The 26198-nt window shown below is 42.7% G+C and overlaps 1 protein-coding gene across 1 annotated transcript; it reads left to right on the top strand.

The window, feature by feature from the left end:
- The first annotated feature begins 6717 nt into the window (after positions 1–6717).
- Positions 6718–11063, top strand: LOC129081738 (cystatin-C-like). Its single transcript, XM_054587420.1, has 3 exons — positions 6718–7046; positions 9803–9916; positions 10752–11063. The coding sequence occupies exons 1-3, from the start codon at positions 6813–6815 to the stop codon at positions 10833–10835; spliced, it is 432 nt and encodes a 143-aa protein (XP_054443395.1). The 5' UTR covers positions 6718–6812; the 3' UTR covers positions 10836–11063.
- The last annotated feature ends 15135 nt before the right edge of the window (positions 11064–26198 follow it).

The raw sequence follows: 26198 nt of genomic DNA, 5'->3' as shown, positions 1-26198 counted from the left end.
GCATATATCATGTTCATAGATTAGAAGAATTAACATCATCAAAATGTCCCTACTACCCAAAACAATGTATAGATTCAATGCAATCCCTATTAAGATACCAGTGACGTATTTCACATAGAGCAGACATTTCAAAAATTTATATGGAACCATAAATGACCCCAAATACCTGGGCAATTTTGAGAAAGAAAAACAAAGTAAGAGGGATCACATACCAGACATCAATCTGGTACTGGCACAAGAACAGAGCCATATACCAGTGGAACAGAATTGAAAACTCAGAAATAAACCCATGTCTCTATATTCAATTAATATTTGACATAGGGGGCAGAAGCATAAATTGGAGTAAAAATAGCCCCTCAACAAGTAGTGTTGGGAGAGCTGGAGAGCTTCATGAGAAAAATTGAAATTTGATCACCAACTGACAACATACACAAAAATAAACTCAAGATGGAGAAAAGACTTAAATATAAGTAGCAACACCATAAAAGTCTTAGAGGAGAACATTGGCAGGAAACTCTCAGATATGCCATGCAGCAATTTTTTCACTGATATGTCTCCTAAAGCAAGGGACATAAAGGATAGAATAAACAAGTGGGACCTCATCAAAATAAGAAGCTTCTGCATGGCTAAAGAAAACATCAGCAAAATGAAAAAGGAACCAACCATATGAGAAAATATATTCGCTAATGATACATCAGATAGAGGTTTGATCTCCAAAATATACAAAGAACTCACACAACTCCACTCCAGGAAAACAAACAATCCAATTAAAAAACGGGCAAAGGACCTGGACAGACCTTTCTCCAAGGAAGAGTTAGAGAGGGCCCTGAGACATAGGAAAGGATGCTCAGCATCATCTGCCATCAGACAAATGCAAATTAAAACTACAGTGAGATACTACTTCACACCAGTCAGAATGGCCATCATAAACAGATCCACAAACAGCAGGTGCTGGCTAGGCTGTGGAGAAAAGGGAACACTAGTACACTGCTGTTGGGAATGCAGACTGGTGCAGCCACTGTGGAAAACAATTTGGAATATCCTCAAAAAGTTAAAAATGGAACTGCCTTTTGACCCAGTGATTCCCCTTCTGGGACTATACCCTAAGAATCCCAAAGTGCCAATTCAAAGGATCCTATGCACCCCAATATTCATAGCAGCACAATTTACAATAGCCACGTGTTGGCAGCAATCTAAATGCCCATCCATAGATGAGTGGATCAAAAACTATGGTACTTTTACACAATGGAACACGACAGAGCAGAAAGAAAAAAAGAACTACTACCTTTCGTGCAGCATGGATGGAACTGGAGGGCATTATGCTAAGCGCAATAAGCCAGGGAGCAAAGGACAAATACCATATGATCTCACCTATAGGTGGAACCTAACCAACAAAACAAATAAGCAAGGAAAATATGACAAGCAACACTGAAGGAAAAAGAAACCAACACAGTCAAGAAGGAAGGAGGGAGGGTTCTGTGGGGAAAGGGAAAGAAAGGGTCAAGTCAAGGAACATGTATGTATAAAGGACCCATGGTCAAAGCCAAAGTGGAGAAGGATCGAGGGAGTGAGTTGAGGGGGGGGAACAGGGGAAAGTGGTGGCAGGAATGTGGAGACAAATGTATTTGAACAAAAAATAAAAATTAAAAAATAATTGATGAGGTTATTCAGGGTGTTTTTCATTCCATATAAAGTTTTGAAATATTTGTTCTAAATTTCTGGAATCACAGGTATTGTAATAGGGATTGAGTTGAATCTATAAATTGCTTTGCTCAGTATGGATGTTTTGATCACGTTAAATCTTCCAATCTATGAACACGGTACATGCTTCTATTTATTTGTATCTTTCTTAATTTCCTTCTCCAGTGTTCTGTAGTTTCCTGAGTACAGGTTTTAACCTCCTTGGTTAGGTTTATTCCTAGATATTTTATTTTTCTTGTTGTTACAGTAAATGTTTCTCTCTCTCTTTTTTTTTTTTTTACCTAATTTCTCTATTTCATGGTATATGAAAATGCTTTTGATTTCTGAATATTGACTTTGTATTCTGCTATTTTACCTAACTCACTTATCAGATCAAGTAGTTTTTTGATGGAGATAATAGGATTTTCTATGTACACTATCATGACATCAGTGAACAATGACAGTTTTATTCCCTCTTTCCCATTTGCATCTCTTTATTTCTTTTTTTATCTGATCACTGTGGTTAGAACTTCCAACTCTATCTTGAATAAAAGTGGTGAAAGCAGACACCCTTGTCTTGTTCCTGATCTTAGTTGGAAAGCTTTTAGAATCATGTTAGTTATAAGTTTTTCATATATGATCTTTATTATGTTGACTTATACTCCCTCTATGCCCGTTTTCATGAGAATATTTATCATAAATGGGAGCTCTACTTTATCAAATGCTTTTTCAGCATCTGTTCATATGATCATGTGGTTCTTGGTTTACAGTTTGTTATGTGACATATTATGTTTTTTCATATGTGATACCATCCTTGCATCCCTGGGATGAATCCCACTTGATCATGGTGGATGATCTTTTTAATGTATCGCAGGATGAAGTTTGCCAATATTTTGTTGATTTTAACATCTATGCACATCAGCTATATTGGCCTGAAGTTTTCTTTCTTTGTTATGTCTTTACCTGTTTTGGAATTCAGATAATACTGCTATCATAAAAAACAGTTTAGGAGTTCTTGAATTTTTTGGAGGGGAGGGAAGGAGACAGAGAAGGAAAGGAACATCAATGTGTGGTTGCCTCATATGCACCCCCTACTAGGGATGTGGCCTGTAAAACAGGCATGTGCCCTGACTGGGAATCAAACTGGTGACCTTTTGGTTCACAGGCCAGGACTCAGTCCACTGAGCCACACCAGCCAGCGCTCCTAGGTATTTTTGATAGTGCATTATTGGTGTATAAAAATGTAACTGATTCTTAGATTTTTTTTTTTTTTTTTTGTATCCTGCTACATAACTGAATTCATTTACCAGGTCTAATAGTTTTTTGGTGGAATCTTTGGGGTTACCTATGTATAGTATCATGTCATCTGCAAATAATGACAGTTTTATTTCTTCCTTTCCAATTTGGATACCTTTTACTACTTCTTGTCTGATTGCTATGGGTAGGACTTCTAGTACTATGTTGAATAATAGTATAGAAAGTGGACATTTCTATTTGTTCCCGATCTTAAGGGTAACACTTGTAATTTTTGCCTGTTGTGTATGATGTTGGCTGTGGGATTGTCATGTAAGGCCATTATTACATTGAGGTATGCTACCCCTATTCCCACCTTGCTGTTTTTACAATAAATGGGTGCTGGATTGTATCAAGTGCTTTTTTTAATAAATGAATATGATCACTAGTTATAATATGTGTATTCAGAATCTCTGACTCTTCCTGATTAAGTTTTGAAAGATTGTATGTATCTCACAATTTATCTATTTCATCCAGATTATCCAATTTGTTGCCATAGAGTTGTTCATAGTATTTCCTAATATCCTTTTTATTTCTTTGGTGTCAGTTGTTACTTCTCTTTGATTTCTGATTTTATTTATTTGGGTCCTCCCTCTTTTTTTTCTTGGTAAGTCTGGTTAGGAACAGCACAATTTTGAAACAATTTGGGAAAGGTGGTCCAGGTGAGGTGGCCTCCAGCTGGGGAAAATCTCCCAGAGAAATTAAATGTGTGCTTCCACCATGACAGTAAATAATGGCTTATATACAGAATAATGCCCCCCATTCCTGATTGATCTATTGCTATGTAAATGAGGACTCCAAATCATCACAGTTTGGTCCACAATAGCACTCCTCAGATTAGTCAAAATGGAGTAGCTTGAGGCGGATTCTGGAGGTCCCTGTTTGGATGCCAGCTGAGGCAGAGGGCAGACTCTGTCCTGCAGAGTACACTCCAGGTTGCCAAAAATGGGGAAATAAAATAAGTCATCCCAGACACTTTTATTTTCATCTGCTAGGGGAAGGGGTGGCACTTCCTTCTAGTGGAGAAGGCCTCAAGCCCTTCTCTTGAAGTGGCTTTTATTAAGAACAATATGCACAGGGGTGCACAGCATGGATGCAAAGCACATCAATCAATGTCAAAAGACTATGTTAACAGAAAACAAATAGAGATCATAGATAACAATTGTAGGAACACAAGAGATTTGCCTCAGGTCAGGGTGGTGCCCATTCAGCCCTGAAACCTGGGAAACTTATCACATTCTCTGCTCAACCCCAAACATCACTACTCATTAACTCCAGGGTATTCTTACCAAAGTAAGTTTCATAAGATTCAATGCATTCTTTTTCCAGGCCTAATTGTCCCCGAGAACTGCTTGATCCAGTTTAAGGCTGTACCTGCCTTTAGTATTGCTTCAAGCCTGAGCCCGGTGTGCAGAGCAGAGAAGCCAAGAGATAAGGAGACTTCTTTCAGATAGAATGAGGACTCTGGCCATAACAAAGCCAAGGGGTGAGGGTCTTTTGCCCTTTTTCCATGTCCCCCAAGTCCTTCCCTGATGGTCCCATGTGACTGTGCCTACCTTAGGTTGCCCCTACCATCGAGGGGTCTTACCCATTATTGACTAACCAGCGCCAAGCAAGGTGATGTGAGGGAGGCAGGGGCTGCAGCCCTGCCAAGAGGACATGTTTTGTCTCCTCAGTGGCCCATTTTTCCAAGGCCTTCTTGCTTAACTCCAGCCTTGGGGCCCTCTCACCTGTCAGCAAGGCTACAGTCCCTGAAATCAAGCAGGACGGTTCACAACAGTAACTCTGATTGGTCAGGAAAGATACAAATGAGAATATAGCTATATACCTAAAACTAGACAGGAAAGTCTCAGATCTATTGGTTGAATTTCTATCTTAGGATCTCTCTTTAAATGGTTGACTCACAATGCAGGAGCACAGCATACAGGCTAACAACACAGCCTGTGGCCTTTCTCTGATATGCAGTGTGCATGCGAGGCCTCTGCCACAATGGCTGCTGGATTCCAGTTTTGAATTTGTGCCCCATCAACCACAAGGAATGTTTTTTGGCAGGTATTTTCTTTCTTGGAGTCAAAACAGAGAAGCAGAGTTCACAAATACAAAACTGAAAATCAATGACATTCATTAGAATAACTATCACTATATTAGCTTATCTGCATCTGTAGAAATTCCCTCCTTAGCTTGTTAACATCCATTGAAATGTCTTCCTTCTATTCAAATAATTATTCCCCTTCCTTTTCTTATAAATATCTTTACCTTTGAAACCAGTAAAATGACCCACAGGTCCAGCTACCTACCATCCTGAAAGCCAAACTTCTGAGGCAGGTAATGATTGAGAAGGAAAGGAGTTTATTCAGGAGTTGATAACCTGAGAAGATGGCAGGCTCATGCCTTCAAAACCACCTTAGCATCTCAGACATCTGGCTAGGTTATATAGGGAAACTGTGGAAAGAGGGGGCTAAGGGAATTCTGACAAATGCAGTTTCTCAGTTCTGCCCTCAGGTTGTCTCATTGTTATCTCCAGCATGTGTCATCAGGGTAATTCCATTGCTCTATCTTCAGTTTTACTCCTGACCTTCAGGAGCAGTAAGCACAGGCAAGCATTTCTGCTGGTTCTGGTAGGAATTGCTGATGTTTGTCCAGTTCTTACAGTTTGGGTAGTTCCTTGGTCAGGCACAAACTACAACTGCTAATATCTACAAAATACTCATAAGAAAGCTTTTAGTACACGATTTTTCTATGAGTCTGTTAGTACAACCTATTATTTTATAATTATTACTTGATCAGTATTTATTTTCAATCACTATTACACCTTTACCTCCTAATAAAAGCACTATATGAGTTTCTGCCTAAAACAGTGCTCCTGGAATAACTATTGTTTTGGATCTCAAATCAAGACTTGTTGCTTCTCACCTTAATTTTTTTTAACATAGAAAATAAAAATACTGTTAAATTTACTGTCTCCTGTAACTTTATACATTATTTAACGTGTCCACTAGAAAATAGAAAGCTGCACATGAGTTTGGTTTCATCTCTATCGGGTGGCCACTCTACATAGTCAAATCTAAGTCTCACTCACCCACTCACCTGTGTTACATACCCCGGCCAGGGAGGTGCCCCAAAAAGGTTTGTCGACTAAATAAGTAAGTTGTGAAAAAGAGAACTCCAACGTTTTGCCAAATAGAGCTTAATTAGCTCACTTATGTTTTGCATAGAAATTCCCCAGCACATGATGCAGAAAAGGTGTTCCCCAGTCTTTGAAATGGTACCACTGCTCTGGGAACCCTAGAATTTGACCAGTTGCTCAGAGACCAAGACAGCTATTTTTCCCTTTTTTAAAAGAAGGAATTAGAATTCAGGGGTTACAAGCTTTACAGACCCAGAGAAGGATGACACCTTCTGTTGAGACCAGGGTAGCTGGGCTTGAGAGCACACTAGAGGTCCGGGAATGGTGGGCAGTAGATGGAATGGGTGGGAGGAGGAGCCCAGACCGACTTTGGATTAGGAAAGCCAGGACTGGGCGGAGGGGCAGGGCTCAAATGAGAGGAGGAGCCGGGGGAGTCGGTAACAAAATACTGAGAAAAAGGGTTGGTAGGAAGGTCAAGACCTTGACTGGAAAGGAACAGGGCCTAGGGGAAGGGCTGGCCTGCGGAAGTGGGCGGGGGTGGGGGCGGGATGTGACACGGAAAAGGAGGAGTCGGAGGCCGGGCCGGAAGGGCGGGAACAGGGCAGACCCAGGGAATAAAAGCCTCAGTGGGAGGGTGGTATTCGCAGTTCTCGAATCTCCGCCCCTTTCCTTTCTTCTACCCACTCTAGCTCGAGTCACTATCGAGTCGACCATGGCCGGATTCCTGCGCGCCCCGCTGCTCCTGCTGACGGCTCTGGCCCTGGCAGTGAGCTCTGCAGCCAGCGCGAGCCCCAACAAGCCTCTCATGCCCGGCGGCCTGGCAGAGGCAGATGTCAATGAGGAAGGCGTGCAGCAGGCGCTCAACTTCGCCTTGAGCGAGTACAACAAAGAGAGCAACGATGCCTTCCACAGCCGGGCCATGCGGGTGATGCGCGCCCGCAAGCAGGTGCGCCTCTGGGGGCAGGGGCTGGCAGGGCTGGCAGGGCTGGGCAGGGCTACCGGGACGCGGGAGTCTGTGTCTCGGGAGGGCATGGCCCACGGGAAGTGATCAAACCATAGTCCCAACTGCCCAACTTGCAGGAGGGATACCCCGCCCGCGCTCCTGAGCCAGGCAATTTCCCCAATGTTTACTGTGGGCCAAAGACACCGCAGACTTTCATGGGTTTATTCACCAGGGCTTCATTTGTTTTCAAGCACCAACACGGCAAGAAGGACATGGCTTGGGGTCAGCGCCAATGTCCAGGCGCTTAGCTCTCTACCCCAGGCGCAGGGATAGGGGCTCAGTGTGAGCTGGCAACTAAATGACCACAGGCAAAAGAAAAACAGACTGCACACCTGGATGCCCTCCTGGCCCTGCCACTGAATGATTTTTTAAGCACTTTTATCCCTCTTAACTTTTTGTTTTGAGATAATTTCAGACTTAGAGTATTTACAAAAATAGCACATAGGGCTCACGTAGATTCTTCACCCAGATTACTGAAATGTTAAAACGTCCTATTTGCTTTATCCACTCCCTCCCTTCCAACATGTGTGTGGGGGTACATACATGCATTTATTTCTCTGAACCATTTGATAGTATATATTCCTAAAAACAATGGTGCTTTCTTACATAATCACAGTGCAATTTTGAAAATCAGGAATCAGTTGGAACAATTGTCTAATACATAGACCTTATTCAGATGTTCGTGATTGTTCGACCAATGTCCTTTATACCCAAGGATGCTGCAGGATCATGTACTGCAACCACTGCCCTGCAGCCTCCTTTACCCTGGAACAGCCTGTCTATCACCTTGGCATTTGTGAAAGGTCCAGCCAGCATATGCAGACTGGCACTCAGTTTGTGTTAGCCTGAGGTTTCCTCAAGATTTGGGTCATGCAGAAGAGGTATGTTCTCCTAGTCTCCTCTCAGCAGGTCTCAGCAAGTGCTGCTAAACCAATCTTCATGCCCTCCATGTGCAGTGGTATTTGGGGCCACAACACTCCAAATGTCGTTTTTGAGGAGGGCCCTCACTGCTCATTGATCACCCTCAGGGGTACCACCAAACACAGAGGAGTCCAGGATATGGCCTTTGGTGTCCAGTTGGATGCTACACCAGAGGGTGTTACATAAAAATTCAAACCTTCCAGGAGATACTGGAGGAAAGGCCCCTGGAGCATTGCTTCCCTCCATAGATCCCACCCACGGAGCAGTCTCTGGATTTTGGAGTGTCTTCCTCCACCCTGAAATGGGCACCCCACCACCAATAGCTGGAAATAGTCGAGTATTTACTAGCCTAGAGTAGATCATATCTCGCCCTGCCTCTGCCAGCCTGCCCTGAGGTTCTGGCCAGATTGGGAGGGCAGTTATCATAGTCCAGAAAGGGAAGGGAGGGAGCATCAGGAAGGGCTACTGGGCCTTGAGCTTGTCCTTGAAGAAAGGGTGGGATTTAGACCAGCTGGTCTGTATCCCACTGACAAGCAGAACATAGCCACACAGCAACAAAGTATGGTGTCGTGTGCTAGTGTTTAGGGTGTCCAACCTGTGGCCCGTGGGCAGCATGAATCCCAGGATGGCTATGAATGTGGCCCAATACAAAATCATAAATTTACTTAAAACATTATGAGATTTTTTGTGTGTGATTATGTGTCACAATATATTTAATGTGTTGCCCAAGACAACTGTTGTTCTAGTGTGGCCCAGCTACACAAAAATGTTGGACACCCCTGGTAAGGCTTCTTTTCACCTCCTCTTGAAACATCAGATGATGGGTCAAGATCAGATCCATTTCTCGTGCAGCAGTTGGCTGGCACTGTCCCCTTTGGATGGGATGTGCATTCCCTGCTCAACAGGTCCCCACCAGCCTGCTCCTCTCCACTAGCTTGGTGCCATAGCTCATTAGTCCACATGGAAAACTGACACCAGAGAGATCACAGAACTTCCTTGAGATACATCAGAGAATCTAGAGCCTGATCTGGGCCCCTCATCATAAGGTTTTCTGAGTTCTCACAAGATGTGTCTGGGGCATGCCTGTTTGAGAACAGACTTCACTTCTGTAATCTCAAATGTAAAACATGAAATACATAAAACATTTTAGAAGTCTTTCCATCACAAATAACTCTTAAAAGGCAAGCATTTCAGGGACATCTTTTATTGGCCTCAAGCATCTATGTGTGTGTGTGCATGTGTGAAAAAGCCTCATTTCCTACTGCTCAGTGCAGGCATGAGTAAACTGAGTTACATGGAATGAGAGTTTTGATGAGCTGAATGTTACTAACTGGATTATATAACTTCCAGATCATTATTATGTGAGTCTTACTGAGGCAGAACCAGCCTTGGCTCCAGCTGAACTGCCATTTTGTCCTAGTCTCTGCCCTGGTTCCTGGCGATGACTCAGTTGATTTGCTGACACTCTAGCTGGCTCCCCAGAGCTGCACCTTCAGCTCCTGGCAGAATTTTGGTGTCTGGCTTTTTCCTTCTATTTTCCTGGCCTCTCTTCCTGCCAGGTTGTATGATGTACCTTTTCAGAACTGTTCCATAAGTAGGTTACAAGGAGGACCTAAGGCACATTGGCTTGGGCAGCCATCAGGAGGTGACTGGGTGCATTCTGGGTACTGGACCTGGCAACTCATGGATTCTGGCCCTGTGTGCAATAACAGGAAGGTAACTATGCCTGTGTGACATGGGTAAGTGTTGAAAGCCTGTCCTACTCTTCACATGCACAGGTCGTGGCTGGGCTGAACTACTTCTTAGATGTGGAAGTCGGTCGAACCACATGTACCAAGTCCCAGCCCAACTTGGCCAGCTGTCCCTTCCATGTCCAGCCACACCTGAGGAAGGTATGTGCCTAATGTGGGCCAGAGGCCAGACATGCAGGGCACAGGGGTGGGGTTGTGCCCATAGAGGTAAGTCATATGGAGTTCTGTGGTGTGGGTGGGGCATGCAGGTGTTGGGGTACATGTGGGGGAAAGGGTGCCAGTGTGCACACAATTTCCTAAGATTTCTAATTTGAATTTAGAATGTTTGAGCTGGGACATTTGGGCACCATGTGCCTGCTGAATGGAAGAAGCAGCTGGTGGAGCACATGGGGCCCTATTACCCCAGTATTAGCCACTAGAGCAGATTAACGAGTACTAAAGGCCTATAAGGGAAGAAACCCTTTCATGCTGCCCTGCTCACTAAACACCAGACTGTCCCCTGGGTGGGACAGTTCTTATGATGTCTCAGCCTATGGGGAGACCTTTACCCTCTTGCCACCTTCCGGAACACACTGCCTCTTTCAGGAAGGTTCCCAGACCTGGGTTCTTCCTTCTGGACGTGTCTTAGTGCTGGCCCACTGAAGATGGAGGGAACTTGGTTGCATACCCTGTTCCCTCCAGGGCTGTGTATCCTTGCCTAGGCTTCTCCTTAAAGGGCTGTGCTGGGGATGTAGCAATGTGGATTCCTGCGGGGAAGAGGGACAGGAAGCTATCTCCTGGATTTGGAGCGATGGGATGGGTTACCAAGAGGCCACTGCAGAGTCATTCAGAGTCATCTGGGGCTCAGCAGGGTAGGGGACTAAAAGTTCCACCTAACAACCAGAGTCCCTAACCTGCACTTCTGAGATCTGGTACTAGGCCATTTCTTTTTTCACTGTAATCCTAACTGACCACCATTCTCACTTCTCTTTTGCAGAAAGCACTCTGCTCTTTCCAGATATACACTGTTCCTTGGTTGGGCAAGATGTCTATGGTGAAGTCCAGCTGCCAGGATGCATAGAGGATGTGACAGGCTGGGCCACGCTGACCGCTTCTCACACTCCCCCACCCTTGTGGAGTCCCCTCAGTGTGCTAGTCCCAGAATAAAAATAGAGAAGGCTTCTTGAACATTGTTTGAACAGCTAAGCAGCTCTAACTTGTTTCTTTCTTTTAATTGCTTTCTAGATGCACCTATCCCTTGTGCACATGTTCTGCCCCTATTTTATGCAATAAAAAGTAACATTCACTACTCCTTGAATTGTTCACTGTCTTGGGGGGTGTGCCTGAAGGGTTGGTGCTGGACATCACCAACACCAGTTACTTTAAGAAGAGTTCTGGAGGGCAGAGGAGGGGAAAAAAGCTGACACATATGTCCACAGCAGGCATGTTAGGAGAATATGCTGCCCCTTTTTGGATTACTGAGTCATGGAGGGAGTCTGGGAAGCCAGGCCTTCGGCTCTGGTGGCTCCTGATAACAGTAAAAAAAGAGGTGGGACCTTTGCTGCTGGCTCTAGAGACCTGGCTGCTTGTTTGAAAAGAAGTCAGATGGTGATCAGGGTATAGACAGGAAGGAGGGGTCAGATGGAACCCATAGCCCAGGGCCTTTCTCAGCAAGGTTCTGCATAACCATAGGTTTCAGCTGAGCTGATCAGAGCTCTGGAGTGATGTGACTGCTCAGGTTCCCTGGAGACTAAATAATGCTTTACATCTACTTCCCCACCCACGAGCCTATAGGCACCAATGGAAAGTTGAAGAATAAAAGTATATGTATGTATTTATAACTGATATGGGAAATGCCGATCAAAACTCAAATCAGTCAAGGTGAGATGCAAGCATGAAAAAGAAAATTAAAGCAACACCACCTCTGATATGTTCTGGCAAGCTGTTGTCTGTAAGGGTTTTAGTGATTTACACCCACCAGATCATTTCTGTGGCCTCAAGTATTTGTGCCTTTTCTGGTATCAGCTGGCAGCAGAGCCTGCTTACCCTTAACTTTATTTAAGGAACAAGCTTTGGCATTAGAGAAGTGAAACACCCGCAACAGACCTTAAACTGGAGAGATTTGAGCCTGGGCCCTGGGGGGTAGGGAGGAAGGGCCTGGATTTAGGGATGACACTTTTATGTTGGGGAGAGGTGTGTGGCAAATCAGACTGTAGAAAGAAGTTGTGGCCTACACCAAAGGCCCCCCCTACAGGGGAATTTTGGCAGCCTTGGGGAAAAATTTTGATTTTACAAAAGCAACCAGCACCCAGGCACTACATGACATGCTGATTTCATGTAAAACCATGACTTTGGGACACTTCCAGTTTCTTCCTCATGGAAGTTGGAGGTGAAGGAATGAGGAGCAGTGAGAGGATAATGGGACACTGAGAAGGGGCTGGCGGAGCACACGACTCTGCTCACCTGTGCCTCCCACACTTTAGCCCTCTGCCTCTTCTCCCTTCTCTTTCCACCACCCAGGCCTCCTGTTTTACAGTCAACACCATAGGGTTCCAATTGGTACCACCTGTTTTCCCACCAGGTAGGGCCCAGCCTGTGGATGCCTCAACTCTGGGGCTCTGGGTGAGGTCATGCAACCCAGAACACTCTGACCCACTAACCTGGACATCACCAACACCAGCGTGTCTTATGGGGAAGCACAGCCCTGCAACTTCTAATGCATGGTTTTACTTTGATGTTTATTTTAAATGTAAATATTAGTGTATAATTTATATAAAATACCCATATTAATAGACTTAGCACAATGAGTGGCTCTAAGTAACCAGTAAATAAGTTTTCGATATCTTTTTGTTGATATAATGATATATTGTAGTGGTTTAAAATTTGGTCCCATGTTTTCTTTGCATTGAGAGGCACAGTCTGTGAACTGCCTCTTGACTCTGGTTGTGCTTGTGATGGCTTCAACCAAAAACTACAGAGAAAGTGACCCTGAGACCTTCAAGATGGGGTCAAAGAAGGACTCAAGGCTTCTGCCAAGCTCTCTTGGACACCTGCTCCAAAGCTAGAATGCATGTGAGGAGCCCCACTTCTCAAGACCACCATGCTGGAGAAGCTCCAGCTGGTACCTCCTTAACAGCCCCAGCTGAGCTGCCAAAGCCAGCATCAGGTGCCAACCAGTTGAATAGACCACCATGGATATCCAGCCCATCTGACCTCTGTCATTTCACAGCAGTCACATGACAGCCCCCATGCAAGAACTGCCCAGCTGCTCTTTTTCTGAATTTCTGGTCCACAAAAATGTGAACATGAGAAAATGGTTGTTGTACCACACCTCCAAGTGTTAAGGTGACTTGTGACACAGCCATGTTGTCTGGGACACACTGTGTGTGTGTGTATGTATGCGTGTGCCTGCATGCAGGTAAAGAGGTTGAAGCCAGATGGCCTGGGTGATAACTCCACTGGTTGTGTGACCTGAGCAAGCTCCTTACTGTCCACAAGCTCCACTTATCATTAGTAAGGGGACAGTACAAGCCTCTTTCTCTTCCATTTGTTCACATCTGTAAAACACCTAGAACAGTGCAGTTTATTACATAAATAGATATTATTCCAGTCAGAATGTTAACCCTTTTTATATGGTGTTCCATGAGTATTTAACTTCTTTTTTTCAAGTGATGTTATTAGCCTTATTTTTTTTTCCTGTGAGGTTTCTAAAGACTATTTCAAAAAGCCATCATTTCTATAGCAACTTCCCCTAGTGTCATAGGTCAGTTTCTGTACCTCAGCCTTAAATCTAGCTGGGTTTATTTTTCTATGTCAACTACTCTACTTTAAACATATTGTGTTAATATCCATTTGGTAAAGGATCATTCTCATTATTCTTTGCTAAATTTTATTTCTAAATATGTTGTTTTTATTCTTCAAGATGAGAAAACATTTTAAGTTCAAAAAGAATTAAATGTTTTAAACTAGGACTGTTTTGAATGTATATTTACATTTAGCAAAAAAATTAAAAAATTGACATTTAATATCCAAGCTTTTCATTTCAAAATACCTCCTTGTCATGTGTTTGTCCTTCAGTCATGTAACCTTCTATGCATCTTTCATATTTCCTGTGAAACTTACACCTGGATATTTTATATTTTTCTTAGGAATATTTCTCACTCTATGTCTCACCAGTCATTGCTGATATAGAAAAATTATTGACCTTGCCTGTTTTTTTTTTTTTTTATCAGTCTTGGTGTCTCATGATTTATCCCTTAGAGGATTGGGGTTTTGTGGCTCATTACTGCTATCAGAAGCAGAAAGACAGGAGTGGCCTTGGAGAAGATTGCAGACCTCATCAAAAGAAGCAAAAAGGAGGAAATGTCAACCCTCTCCCAGGCCTACAGGGCCAAGCTAGAGAGGTGGTCATGGAAAGACAACTGTCCAGTCACACATCTCTCTTCATTATACTCTGCTATGTGAAAAAACACACATAAAACCGAGAAGCAGTGCATCAAATGGTAACACGAACACGGAGCAGATTGTCTTCGAAGCAGCTATTCTGCCATCTTGCATATGGCATTGGTTTTCCTGAGGGAGTAAGAGGTGGTGTCACCGCAGTATCATCTGAGGTTTATGCAGCCCAGAGTCATATACATGTAGGGGTTATTCAGATGTCAGCTAAGTTCTGGAGCTCTCTGAGACCAAATAAGGTGTATAATTGCAGGCATGGCTGCCTGTGCAATCATCAGGGGAGCTTTCAAAAATGGTGAATGCCTGGTCTCACTTAAAGAAATTCTGACTTAATTGGTCGGGGCTGAAGCCTAGGCATTGAAATTTTTAGATATTACCCAACTAATTCTTAAAGGAACTGCATAACTATAACTCAATTAGATTTCCTCTAAAAGTCCAGTTACTTCTCAAACATCTGCAATTTGCAGCACGTACAGTGTTCTCTCTCAAGAGTCACACCAGCATCTTGATATGCTTTTCATACCAGGGATCTCTGTAGATTTATAACCCAGCCCTCTTTTTGAGTCCCAGTACATAAAACAAAACCAAACAAAATCACATGAAAATATCCTTCAACTAAAGCACTGGTTAAGTCAGTGAACTTTTGTGGAAATTCAGGAAGCTCTGCAGTTTTCTGTGGAGCAGTACTCTTGACATCTTCAAACTCAGCACTTTATATCCCAGTCCTTGAAATACCATTGACCCAAGCCCTAGAGATAGTTGCCATTTGACCTTCATCCCACTGAATCACTGACTTCATATTTTTCATTGGTTCTTCTCTCCTTGGTATTTCTTATTGGTCCCCCCTGTCCCTCCCCTATGAATCCCCCATCTGGTCCCAACCCTCCCTCTGTGAGTCAGGGTATCTCAGCTCTTTCTAAACTTTCCCACACCCATTAAGGTTCTCAGAAAATAAAGTGTTTCCTAGTAAACAGGATCTACCCTTTTTGTGAAGTATTTTGATCATGAATAGCAATATATATTTTTCTTTACCCAAATCCAGGTCCCTGAGCAATAAACTATGGAAAATACCTGTCTTTCCTGAATGGCTACCAGCTGATAAATGGTGCAGAGAAATGCTTACCCCTTGGGCCCTGTATGTTTTTCACTGATCACACTATCCACATGGAGGTAACATCACCAAATAATCCCTGAAGTTTGTGTTGATTTACAAACCAGAGACTGCCCCGCCTTCTTATGATAAAACAACAAGATAATAATTCACGTGGTAATCCCCTCTTTTCCCCTCTAATTCCAGCTGTTTGCAAGGGAACTGACTTTACCTTTTGAACCATGGCTTGGAGAATGAGACCTTGGCTAAAGCAGTCAGGACAGCCCATCCCCCCTGCAAGTCTTAGTCATTGGCTTAAAGATGGCACACCACCCACTCTGGGGCATCCTGAGGCTTAATGATGGGATTTTGTTTGAACTATTTGAAAATCAGGCTCTCTCTTTCTTTGTGGATATGAAGATGAGAAGACAGGAGATTCAAAGCAGCTGTTTGAGAATGAAGCCAAATTACAGGGAACAAAATAACTGAGTCAAGAGACAGTACAGAGTAGGTCACTTACATGACTTGAATCCTTGCATTAAGCAGTGCTTATTGTCAGCCCTTCCATAGGACCTCTGAGTTACTTGAGTTATATGAAATAGGCCTGCTGGGTTATTTTTCTGGCACTTGTGCTCTTATGAGTCTTAACTAATACAGAGGAGCAAAAACTGAATTTACCATTCACTTTCCAGAGCTAATTGCCCCATAACATTTCTTGACTGCTTCAAAAATAACACCCCAAGAGGTTACCTTGCAGAAAGTGGAGGTTCTGTCAGCCCTCTAGATCTTAGAATCATCAGACAACTGTTAATATTGCAAAGGTGATAGGCTGAACTGTGCCTAACCAACAGACATAGGCATGACTCAGACTATTAAGTGTCACTAGAGTACACACCACTATAAACAAATTTTTTTGTGTGAAAAGAATAACAAAGCTATTATCCATGGAATCTTGAACTTAAGCTGCAAAATCAGCAGTCATGAGTCAAGCACTTAAAAGCTGTTAAAGCACTAACCACCTAAATCTAAGACTCCCATGCTAGGAATAGGTCACTCACCAATGTCAAGAAAATGTTTGTGCAAATGAAGTATGCTGTAAAATGACACAAAACCCCACTCAGTGAGATATCCCTTTCAGGTATTAATTTGGCTCCAAGAGACTCAAATCTTAACTAAAGAAATGGGATCCCCAAGTTTCAAAGAATTGAGCGTTCCACCTTGCAAAATAATAGTCCTAAGGGGTATAGCTTTCTACAAAATAAATAAATAAATAAAAAATTATGGCCACCTAGAATTATAGTGGCAATTATGAAGAATAACCTGGAGTGCTTTTTTATCTCACTCAGTGCCTCTACTCACACACCACCTTACCTAAGGAGTCTTCTCCGAGCTCCTGTCTAAAATAACACATCCCAGAAAAGAGAGGGAAAGGAAGATGGCGGAGGAGTGAATGGGAGTCACACTGACCTCCTCCCAAGACCAAACTGGAATTGCAAAGAAATAGTGGAGAAATCACCTGGAAAACAATGGAACAATAGAGGGAGAGGAGCCTTGGAGCCACGGACAAACAGTAGATTCAACTCTCATGCATCCCAACGGGTGAGAAGTGCAGTGGAGGCTTGAGAGGATGGGCTGGACATCCACGGGAACCAGCACCAGAGGGACATTGAAATGGCCAGTTGGATCCCCCTGAGAAGAACAGGGTCTGAACCATAAACAAGGACCCCTAGACTACAGCAGCTAAAACCAGGAAAACACACAGACAAAATGCAACCCCGCAAAGCTTAGGGGCGCTCTCTACCAGAAACAGGTGGCTGGGGATGCAAAGAGACATTTAAAAGGCCAACACAAAAATTTGCAGTGGCAGCTACCCTCCTTCATCTCTGGGTAGAGACAGCAGCAGAGTGGGCTGGTACCTGGAAAAAACTGGTGAGGAAAACCTTGTGAAGAGAACTGAGACGGTGGCCAGTGGAGCCCCAGTGATAACTCACCTCCCACTCTACAGCTACCATCTCTCTCAGGAATCAATTACCCTGCCTTTTGTGCGCTCCCCACACAGCTTGTGTGCATGTGAGCTAGGGGGCTAAGTGCAGACAAGCTGGGAGAAATAGAGGATCCCTGGCCAAAAGGGTCACACAGCTACATAGAGAGTCTTGAGGAGAGACTCGAGATGGAGGCGTTGGGGAAAGAACGGGAGGAGGAACCAGGGAGTCCCAACTCCCTCCCCATTCTGTAGTCTCCATTTTGCACATGCAGGAGGTACCCCCAGAGAGGCAGAAGCAGGGCATGAGCCAAACGGCCCGCAATTACAACGCGGTCCGCAGAAATAGTGGATCCCTGCCTGAAGGGGTCACAGAACTGTCCAGAGACCCTTGCGGAGACACTGGAGACAGAGGCGTTGGGGAAAGAATGGGAGGAGGAACTGGGGAGTCCCAACTCCTTCTCCTTTTCATAGTCTCCATTGTGTACAGGCAGGCCAAACCCTCAAAGAGCCAAAAGCTGAAAAGCACACAATAGACCGTCCAAAACCACCTAGTGCAGGGGCGCACAAACACCCGCCGAGAGGCAGGAGAGGGTTGACCAGTGCTTGTGTGGACCCGCATGGGCTGGCGAGGGCTCCCTAAGGTTGGCGCCCATGGGGTCTGCAAGGGAGTGCACAGATTGGCAAGGGCAGGCGTAAACTGCCCCACGTAGGTCCACAAGTGCAGAGCGGTCCACAGAAATAGTGGATCCCAGGCCAAAGAGGTCACAGACCTGCCCAGAGACCCTGGAGACAGGATTAACCAGAGAGTCCTGGAGCTGACTTCCTCCCACTTCCATAGTCTCCATTTTGTGCAGGCAGGCGATAACCCCAAAAAGCCAAAAGCAGGGAAAGCACACAATAGAAGACCCTAAACTGACCGGTGCCAGGGCGCCCACCAGGAAGGGGGCCAGAAGAGTGCATGAGGACGTGAATAAGCACCCCTGTGCTGGAGAAAGCCCACACAAGACCAGGCGGATGGGGGATCCTGTGGGGTCAGGGAGTGCGCTCAAAGAGCCAGGGTGAGCATGTAGAGTGATCCACAGAAATAGTGGATTCCTAGCTGAAGAGGTCACCGAGCTTCCCAAAGCAGGAATCAGAAACAGATAGGAGACTCCTGGAAGGCTCAAACAAATGACCCAAGGTTATATAGGGTAAACAACTGCCATCATCAAAGGGAAGCCCAGAAAGAAAAGTAATAAATAAATAAATAAGTAAAAAGACTCGCCTATTACCATAGGAGTTTAATGCAAAAAGTCAGGAAATCTAGATGGATCAATTGAAGCAGCGCAAAAATTAATTAATTAATTAACTAATTAATAGACTCTCGAAAAAATGGGAAGAAAAAGAGTTCCCCACAAATGAGTGGAAAAGGGGATTCCCCACAGAGAGAGCTAAATGAAATACAGGCAAGGGAACTATTAGATATTGAATTCAAAACAATGGCTCTAAGGAAGCTCAATGAGCTCAGTCAGCTCAAATACTATGAGAAACTGCAGAGAAACTATGAGGATGTTACAGAAAACTATATCAACCTGGAAAAGGACATAGAAACTATCAGGAGACACAAGAGGATATGAAGAATACCATTTTTGAATTGAAGAACACAGTAGAGGAATCAAAAACAGGCTGGGTGAACCCAAGGATTGAATCAGTGAGATGGAGGATAAGGTAGAAAAAAGCTCGCAGAAAGAACAAGAAATGGAAAAAAGACTCAAAAAGAATGAAGAGGCATTTAGGGAAATGCAGGACAACCTGAAATGCAATAATATCCACATAATAAGGATACCAGAAGGAGAAGAAGAGGAGCAAGGAATAGAGAACCTCTTTGAAAAAGTAATGATAGAAAATTTCCCCAATTTGAGGAGAGAAAAGGTCTCATGGATCCAGGAGGCACAGAGGACCCCACTCAAGAGGGACCCAAGGAGGTCCACTCCAAGACACATCATCATTAAAATGGCAAATGTCAAAGACAAAGAGAGAATCCTCAAGGCAGCAAGGGAGAAGGAGAAAGTAACATACATGGGCACCGATATGTCTAGGAGCTCACTTCTCAACAGAAACACCACAAGCCAGAAGGGAATGGCAACAAATATTTCAAGTCATGAAAAGCAAGGGCCTACAGCCAAGGCTGCTCTACAAAGCAAGGCCCTCAACTAAAATAGAAGGGGAAATAAGAAGTTTCCCAGACAAAAGAAGGCTAAAAGAATACATCGCTACCAAACCAGCACTCCAAGATATGCTAAAGGGACTGGTTTAAGAAGATGAAGGAAAAGAGTGAGAAAGAGAAAAACACAGGTACAAAGAGAAAAAATGAATAGGTTTCTATCAGTAATAACTCAATGTAAATGGACTGAATGCCCCAATCAAAAGACACAGGGTAGCTGAATGGATAAGAAAACATGACCCACACATATGCTGCCTACAAGAGACCCACCTCAGAGCCAAAGACCTACACAGATTGAAAGTAAAGGGATGGAAAAAAATATTCCAAGCAAATGGGCAAGAGAAGAAAGCAGGCATTGCAATACTTATATCAGACAAAATAGATTTCAAAACAAAGGCCATAAAAAGAGACCCAGAGGAACACTTTATAATACTTAAAGGAGGCCTCTATCAAGAAGACATAAATATTGTACACTTATATGCTCCCAATATAGGAGCCCACAAGTATATAAGGAAATTGTTAGATGACTTCAAAAAAGATATAGACAGCAACACACTGATAGTAGGGGATTTCCACAACCCAATGTCAAAAATGGACAGATCTTCCAAACAACACATCCATAAAGATATTGTGGAGCTGAATGACATACTAAATCAAATAGACTTAACTGACATATATAGAAACTTCCATCCAAAAGAAGCAAAATACATATTCTTTCCAAATGCTCATGGGCAGTTTTTCAAAGATAGACCACATGATAGGACACAAAGCAAACATCTGGAAATTCAGGAAAAATGAAATAATACCAAACTTTTTCTCAGACCACAAGGGCCTGAAACTAGAAATCAACTTCAAAGAGAAACATCAAACTTACAAACTCCTGGAGACTAAACAGTAGACTATTAAACAATGAATGGGTCAATCATGACGTAAGAGAAGAAATCAAAAAATTTCTGGGAACAAATGAAAATAAACATACAACAGTCAAAAACCTATGGGACACAGTAAAGACATTCCTGAGAAGGAAGTTCATAGTAATGCAGGCCTACCTAGAAAAGACAGAAACATTTCAAATAAAAGACCTAATACTACAACTTCAAGAACTGAGGAAACAACAAATAAGTGCCAGAGCAAGCAGAAGGAAGGAAATAGTTAAGATTAGAGCAGAACTGAATGACATAGAGATGAAAAGAACAATTCAAAGGATCAACCAATACAGAAGCCGGTTCTTTGAAAGATAAATAAAATGGACAAACCTTTCAGCAGACTCATGATGAAACTAAGTGAGAGGACACAAATAAATAATATCAGAAATGAAAGAGGAGAAAGAACAATTGATACCACAGAAATACAAAGGATTGTCAGGAACTACTATGAACAATTATATGCCAAGAAATTTGAAAACCTCGATGAAATGGAAAAGTTCTTGAAAAGTATAATCTTCCAACACTGAGGAAGGAAGAAATAGAAAGCTTGTACAGACCGATAACAGCTGAGGAAATGGAAGCAGTAATCAAGAAACTCCCGGCACACAAAAGCCCAGGGCCAGACGGTTTCCCAGGAGAATTTTACAAAACATTTAAGGAAGAGCTAACCCCTGTCTTTCTCAGACTATTCCAAAAAATCCAAGAGGAGGGAAGACTCCCAGACTCTTTTTATGAGGCCAGCATCACCCTAATCCCAAAACCAGATAAAGACCCTACAAAGAAAGAAAACTGCAGGCCAATTTCGCTGATGAACATATATGCTAAAATGCTCAACAAAATATTGGGAAACCGCAACCAGCAATACATTAAAAAGATTCTCCACCACAGTCAAGTGGGGTTCATCCCAGGGATGCAGGTATGGTACAATATATGCAAATCAATAAACATAATACATCACATAAATAAAAGACAAGACAAAAACCACATGGTCATCTCAATAGATGTAGAAAAAGTATTCAATAAGGTACAGACCCATTTATGATCAAAACACTCAGCAAAATGGAAATAAATGGGGCACTCCTCAACGTAATGAGGACCATATAGGAAAAACCTATAGCCAACATCATACTCAACAGGCAAACACTGAAAGCTTTCCCACTGAGATCCAGAACACAACAAGAATGTTGGCTTTCACCACTTCTTTTCAACATCGTATTGGAAGTCCTGACAATGGCGGTCAGACAAGAAAAAGAAATAAAAGGCATCCAAATAGGAACAGAGGAAGTAAAACTATCATCGTTTGCAAGTGACATGATAGTGTACATAGAGAACCCTGTAGACTCTACCGGAAAACTACTCAACCTAATAAGTGAATTAGGCAAAACAGCAGGCTACAAAGTCAACATTCAGAAATTAAAGGCGTTTTTGTACACCAGCAGTGAAATAGAAGAAGGAGAAATCAGAAAAAATTACCATTCGATATAGCAACAAGAAAAATAAAGTACCTAGGAATAAATTTAACCAAGGAGGTAAAAGACCTGTATGCAGAAAACTATACGACATTGAAGAAAGAAATTAAGGAACAGACTAATAAAGGAAAGTATATACCGTGCTCATGGATTGGTAGAATTAATATCATCAAAATGTCCATACTATCCAAAGCAATTTATAGATTCAACGCAATCCCTATTAAGATACCAATGACGTATTTCACAGAAATAAAAGACATTTCAGAAATTTATATGGAACCATAAACGACCCCTTGTAGCTGCAGCAAAATGAGAAAGAAATGCAAAGTAGGAGGGATCACAATACCGGACATCAAACTCTACTACAAAGCCACTATACTCAAAACAATCTGGTACCGGCACAAGAACAGACCCATAGACCAGTGAAACAGAATAGAAAGCCCAGAAATAAGCCCAGGTTGATATCGGTGACTAATATTTGACAAAGGGGGCAGAAGCATAAAATGGAGCAATAACAGCCTCTTCAACAAATGGTGTTGGGAGAGCTGGATGGCTACATGCAAAAAATTGAAATTGGATCATCTGCTGACACCATACGCAAAAACAAACTCAAGATGGATAAAAGACTTAACTATAAGTCACAACACCATGAAAGTCCTAGAGGAGAACATTGGCAGGAAACTCTCAGATATCCCATGCAGCAATTTTTTCACTGATATGTCTCCTAAAACAAGGGATATAAAGGAAAGAATAAACAAGTGGGACCTCATCAAAATAAGAAGCTTCTGCATGGCAAAAGAAAACATCAGCAACATGAAAATGGAGCCAACCGTATTGGAAAATATATTTGCTAATGATACATCAGATAGAGGTTTGATCTCTAAGATATATAAAGAACACACTTGACTCCACTCCAAGAAGACAAACGATCCAGTCAAAAAATCGGCAAAGGACCTGGGTAGGCTCTTTTCCAAGGAAGAGACCCAGAGAGCCCAGAGACATTTGAAAGGATGCTCAGCATCACTAGCCATCAGAGAAATGCAGATCAAAATCGCAATGAGGTACCACCTCACACCAGTCAGAATGACCATCATCAACAGATCCACAAACAACAGGTGCTGGCAAGGCTGTGGAGAAAAGCGAACCCTAGTCCACTGTTGGTGGGAATCCAGACTGGTGCAGCCATTGTGGAAAGCAGTGTGGAATTTCCTCAAAAAGCTGAAAATGGAACTGTGTTTTGATCCAGTGATTCCCCTGCTGGAACTATACTCTAAGAATCCCAAAATGCCAATTCAAAAGAACCTATGCACCCCAATGTTCATAGCAGCACAATTTACAATAGCCAAGTGTTGGAAGCAACCTAAATACCCATCAGTAGATGATTGGATCAAAAAGCCATGGTACATATACACAATGGAATACTATGAAGCAGAAAGAAAAAAAGAACTACTAAACTTCGCGACAGCATGGATGGAACTCGAAAGCATTATGCTAAGCGAAATAAGCCAGGGGTTAAAGACAAATACCATATGATCTCACCTATAAGTGGAACCTAACCAACAATACAAAGATGCAAGGAAAATAAGACCAGCAACACTGAAGGGAAAAGAAATCTACAGAGAGAAGAGGGATGGAGGGAGGGGGAGTGGGGGGAAAGGAAGGGAAGGGGAAAGTCAAGGAACATATAGCAAGGTCTCATGGACAAAACCAAAGGGGAAGGATTGAAGGCGGGAGGGGGAGTTGGGGCAGGGGAAGGTGGTTGGGGGAAGGCAGAGACAAATGTATTTAAAAAAATTAAAAAAATATTCACTTCAAAAAAAATAAAAATAATTAATTAATTAAGGAAAAGAAAGCTAAAAAACAAAGAGAGAGAGAAATTACCACAGCTAATCTATGATGTATATTTTATGAAATTTTCCTTTAGGCTACCCATCTGTAATGATATCCCAGTGCTGTCATCCGTACTGACTTTTTTCTGTCTGTAATATAGGGTGAGTTAAGCTAAAAGATTATTCATGATAGAAAGGGGCTACTAACATTAAAATAAAAAGTAAAAATATAAATAAAATAAAATAAATTTAAAAAAATAAAATAAAATAAAATTACACATTCCCCCCGCTCCTGAAAAAAATAAAAGAAAAAGGAAGAATATCCTGGTTATGTAACTGTGCAAGCTGGGTTTCAGCCACGTGGCACCTTTAATTCACATGACCCAATGGTTTGTGTTGAAGAAAACAAGTTTTTACTAACAGGGTTCCAATGTTGGGGAGACTGACAGCATTCCTGCTCTGAGCCCTTCTCTCCCACAAGACCCAGAACTTCCCTTGCTCCCAAAAGACTACAAGCTAAAACTATGCCCAGCACTTCCCCATTTCCTTATCTGTCCTTAATCCAGTCACACAAACAGATATTCAGCCTCTCTGGAATGTGCACTGTGGGTTTCAGGGTCACCATCCTCTCACAACAGCTTTCTTTTTCAGGATCTGGGGTGCTCTCAGTCTCCATGTATCAGTTCAAAAACCATGTGCTGTGCTGTGCTGCATTGTGATGTCCTAGATGTTGGACATCATACCCCTGTGATGCACCCATCCCCATGTGGGACCCTGCCTATAGGAGGGGGCTCCCATCTATGCAGAGTCTAAGCCTCTGGTGGGCCCAGCATCTCCTGGACCCATGAATGATCCTATCTGTGCAGGGAGCATGGCCAGAGACCCAGACTGTCCAAATGCCAAAAGCCCAGAGAGAAAGCTTGAACCAAGCTCCAAAACAAGAGAGTGACTTCTCCATACCAAGTGTATGAGCAAGAGAGAGAGAGAGAGAGAGAGAGAGAGACCCTTTCCACACCTTTTCTTTAAAAAGCCCTCCCAAAATCCCATGTGCACAGGAAGCCAGTGAGAGTGCCCAACTTTTCCTATGATGTGCCAGTGTCCACCATTTTTATCAGCTCCCCAGTGTCTTTGACCCTCTTTCAACTGCCATCTTTAGTCAGGGCAAAAGTTTCCCAGCCACATGCAGGCACACATGCATCTGTCTGTCCTAGGTGGGGCATCCAGCCCCCATAGCTCATGCAGGTGCTGTATGAACTTCTGCCCCAGCTATGTCATGAGTCACTCTGCCAGCACATATTCTGACAGTCATGTTCTGTTTGCCCTTAGCATCATCCTTCTTCCACAGGTCCTCCCTTCAGGAAAGCATGGGCTGTTTTATGTGCCTTTATTATGAACTGTACCTTAAATGCTGTGCTTTCTGTTCTGTGGGTACCCTGGCTTTATGCAAGGATTTTGAGGGGTGTGGTTCCCCCATTTTCAGGGACTTCTGCTCCAACCTACTCTGTTGCAGTTAGACAAGATTGTTCATTTATGGAAAGCACATGAAAGCAAGAGTTTCTGAATCAAATAAGAATGGGCTTTTATTTGTATGTAGAAAACTCCAAGAGTCTTAGATTCCAAAATAGTTTCATTGAATGACTGATTGCAAAAAGCTAATGAAAAATTAAAGACACAAGATATACCTAAAACAAAAGACTGTAAGACTGACTCATACTACTTTTTCTATTCTCCTTTACCTGAATATTCAGTCTACTAATCCTCTATATGAATTGACATTCTATTTTGAAGAGGCTACATGACTGTAAGCAAAAGCTTATGAAGTTAGTGGTCTTACAGCTGCAACAGCTCTGAGGCCAAAAACCTAAACAACACTTGGATCTCCCCTGTTGCATCTTCCTAGGCCTCCATCATCAAAACACTCACCCAAAAATGAGTGTCTCATGGCCCAAAATTAATGTCTCACTTGCAATCAATTGAGACACTACCCTCAAGGGAGAGCCCTCCATATGGTTTGCTCCTGGGGTCAAAAGGACTCCATGAGATTCTCCCTTAAACTGCTATGAGTTATTCCCTTAAATAGCCAAGTGTAAACTAAATTTAAAATTGTTGTTATAAAAAATGTTCAAACCTGCCATCAACATAAGGATGTCCAAACCCATAAAGAATATTTATAAGAGTTTATTTGAGTGAAAATTGATGACCGTTGCCAGAAAGATCTCAAATGCTTCTGGAGAAATGACAGTTTTTCCGTTTCTTTTCTGCAATTGAAAATAAAAAGGAAAGAAATAAGATTACATGAATGTGGAAGAAAGCAAGACAAGTATTGGATTACAGAACAGTTAAAAGATTATATGCTCTCTTGAGGGCTGTTAACCTTATTTCAAAATTGTGTTAATTTAGATGCACAAGAAGAATGGACAAGGCTTCCTTAAGACAAAGATAAATTTTTTACTAAAAAAGTTATATTACTCAGGCATGACTACCCACC

The sequence above is a fragment of the Pteronotus mesoamericanus genome, unplaced genomic scaffold (assembly GCF_021234165.1).
Source record: "Pteronotus mesoamericanus isolate MK-2021 breed Mesoamerican mustached bat unplaced genomic scaffold, CSHL_Meso_final scaffold_118, whole genome shotgun sequence".
Classification (NCBI taxonomy): Eukaryota; Metazoa; Chordata; class Mammalia; order Chiroptera; family Mormoopidae; genus Pteronotus; species Pteronotus mesoamericanus.
Note: the sequence above shows the minus strand (reverse complement) of the source record. Positions and strands in the feature narration are given on the sequence as shown.

What these genes read in the sequence shown, in the direction of transcription:
- LOC129081738 (XM_054587420.1), top strand. Translation starts at nt 6,813, where the DNA reads ATGGCCGGATTCCTGCGCGCCCCGCTGCTCCTGCTGACGGCTCTGGCC. An exon ending in TGATGCGCGCCCGCAAGCAG is followed by an intron (nt 7,047 to 9,802) that starts GTGCGCCTCTGG and finishes TCACATGCACAG; the next exon opens with GTCGTGGCTGGGCTGAACTA. An exon ending in TCCAGCCACACCTGAGGAAG is followed by an intron (nt 9,917 to 10,751) that starts GTATGTGCCTAA and finishes TCTCTTTTGCAG; the next exon opens with AAAGCACTCTGCTCTTTCCA.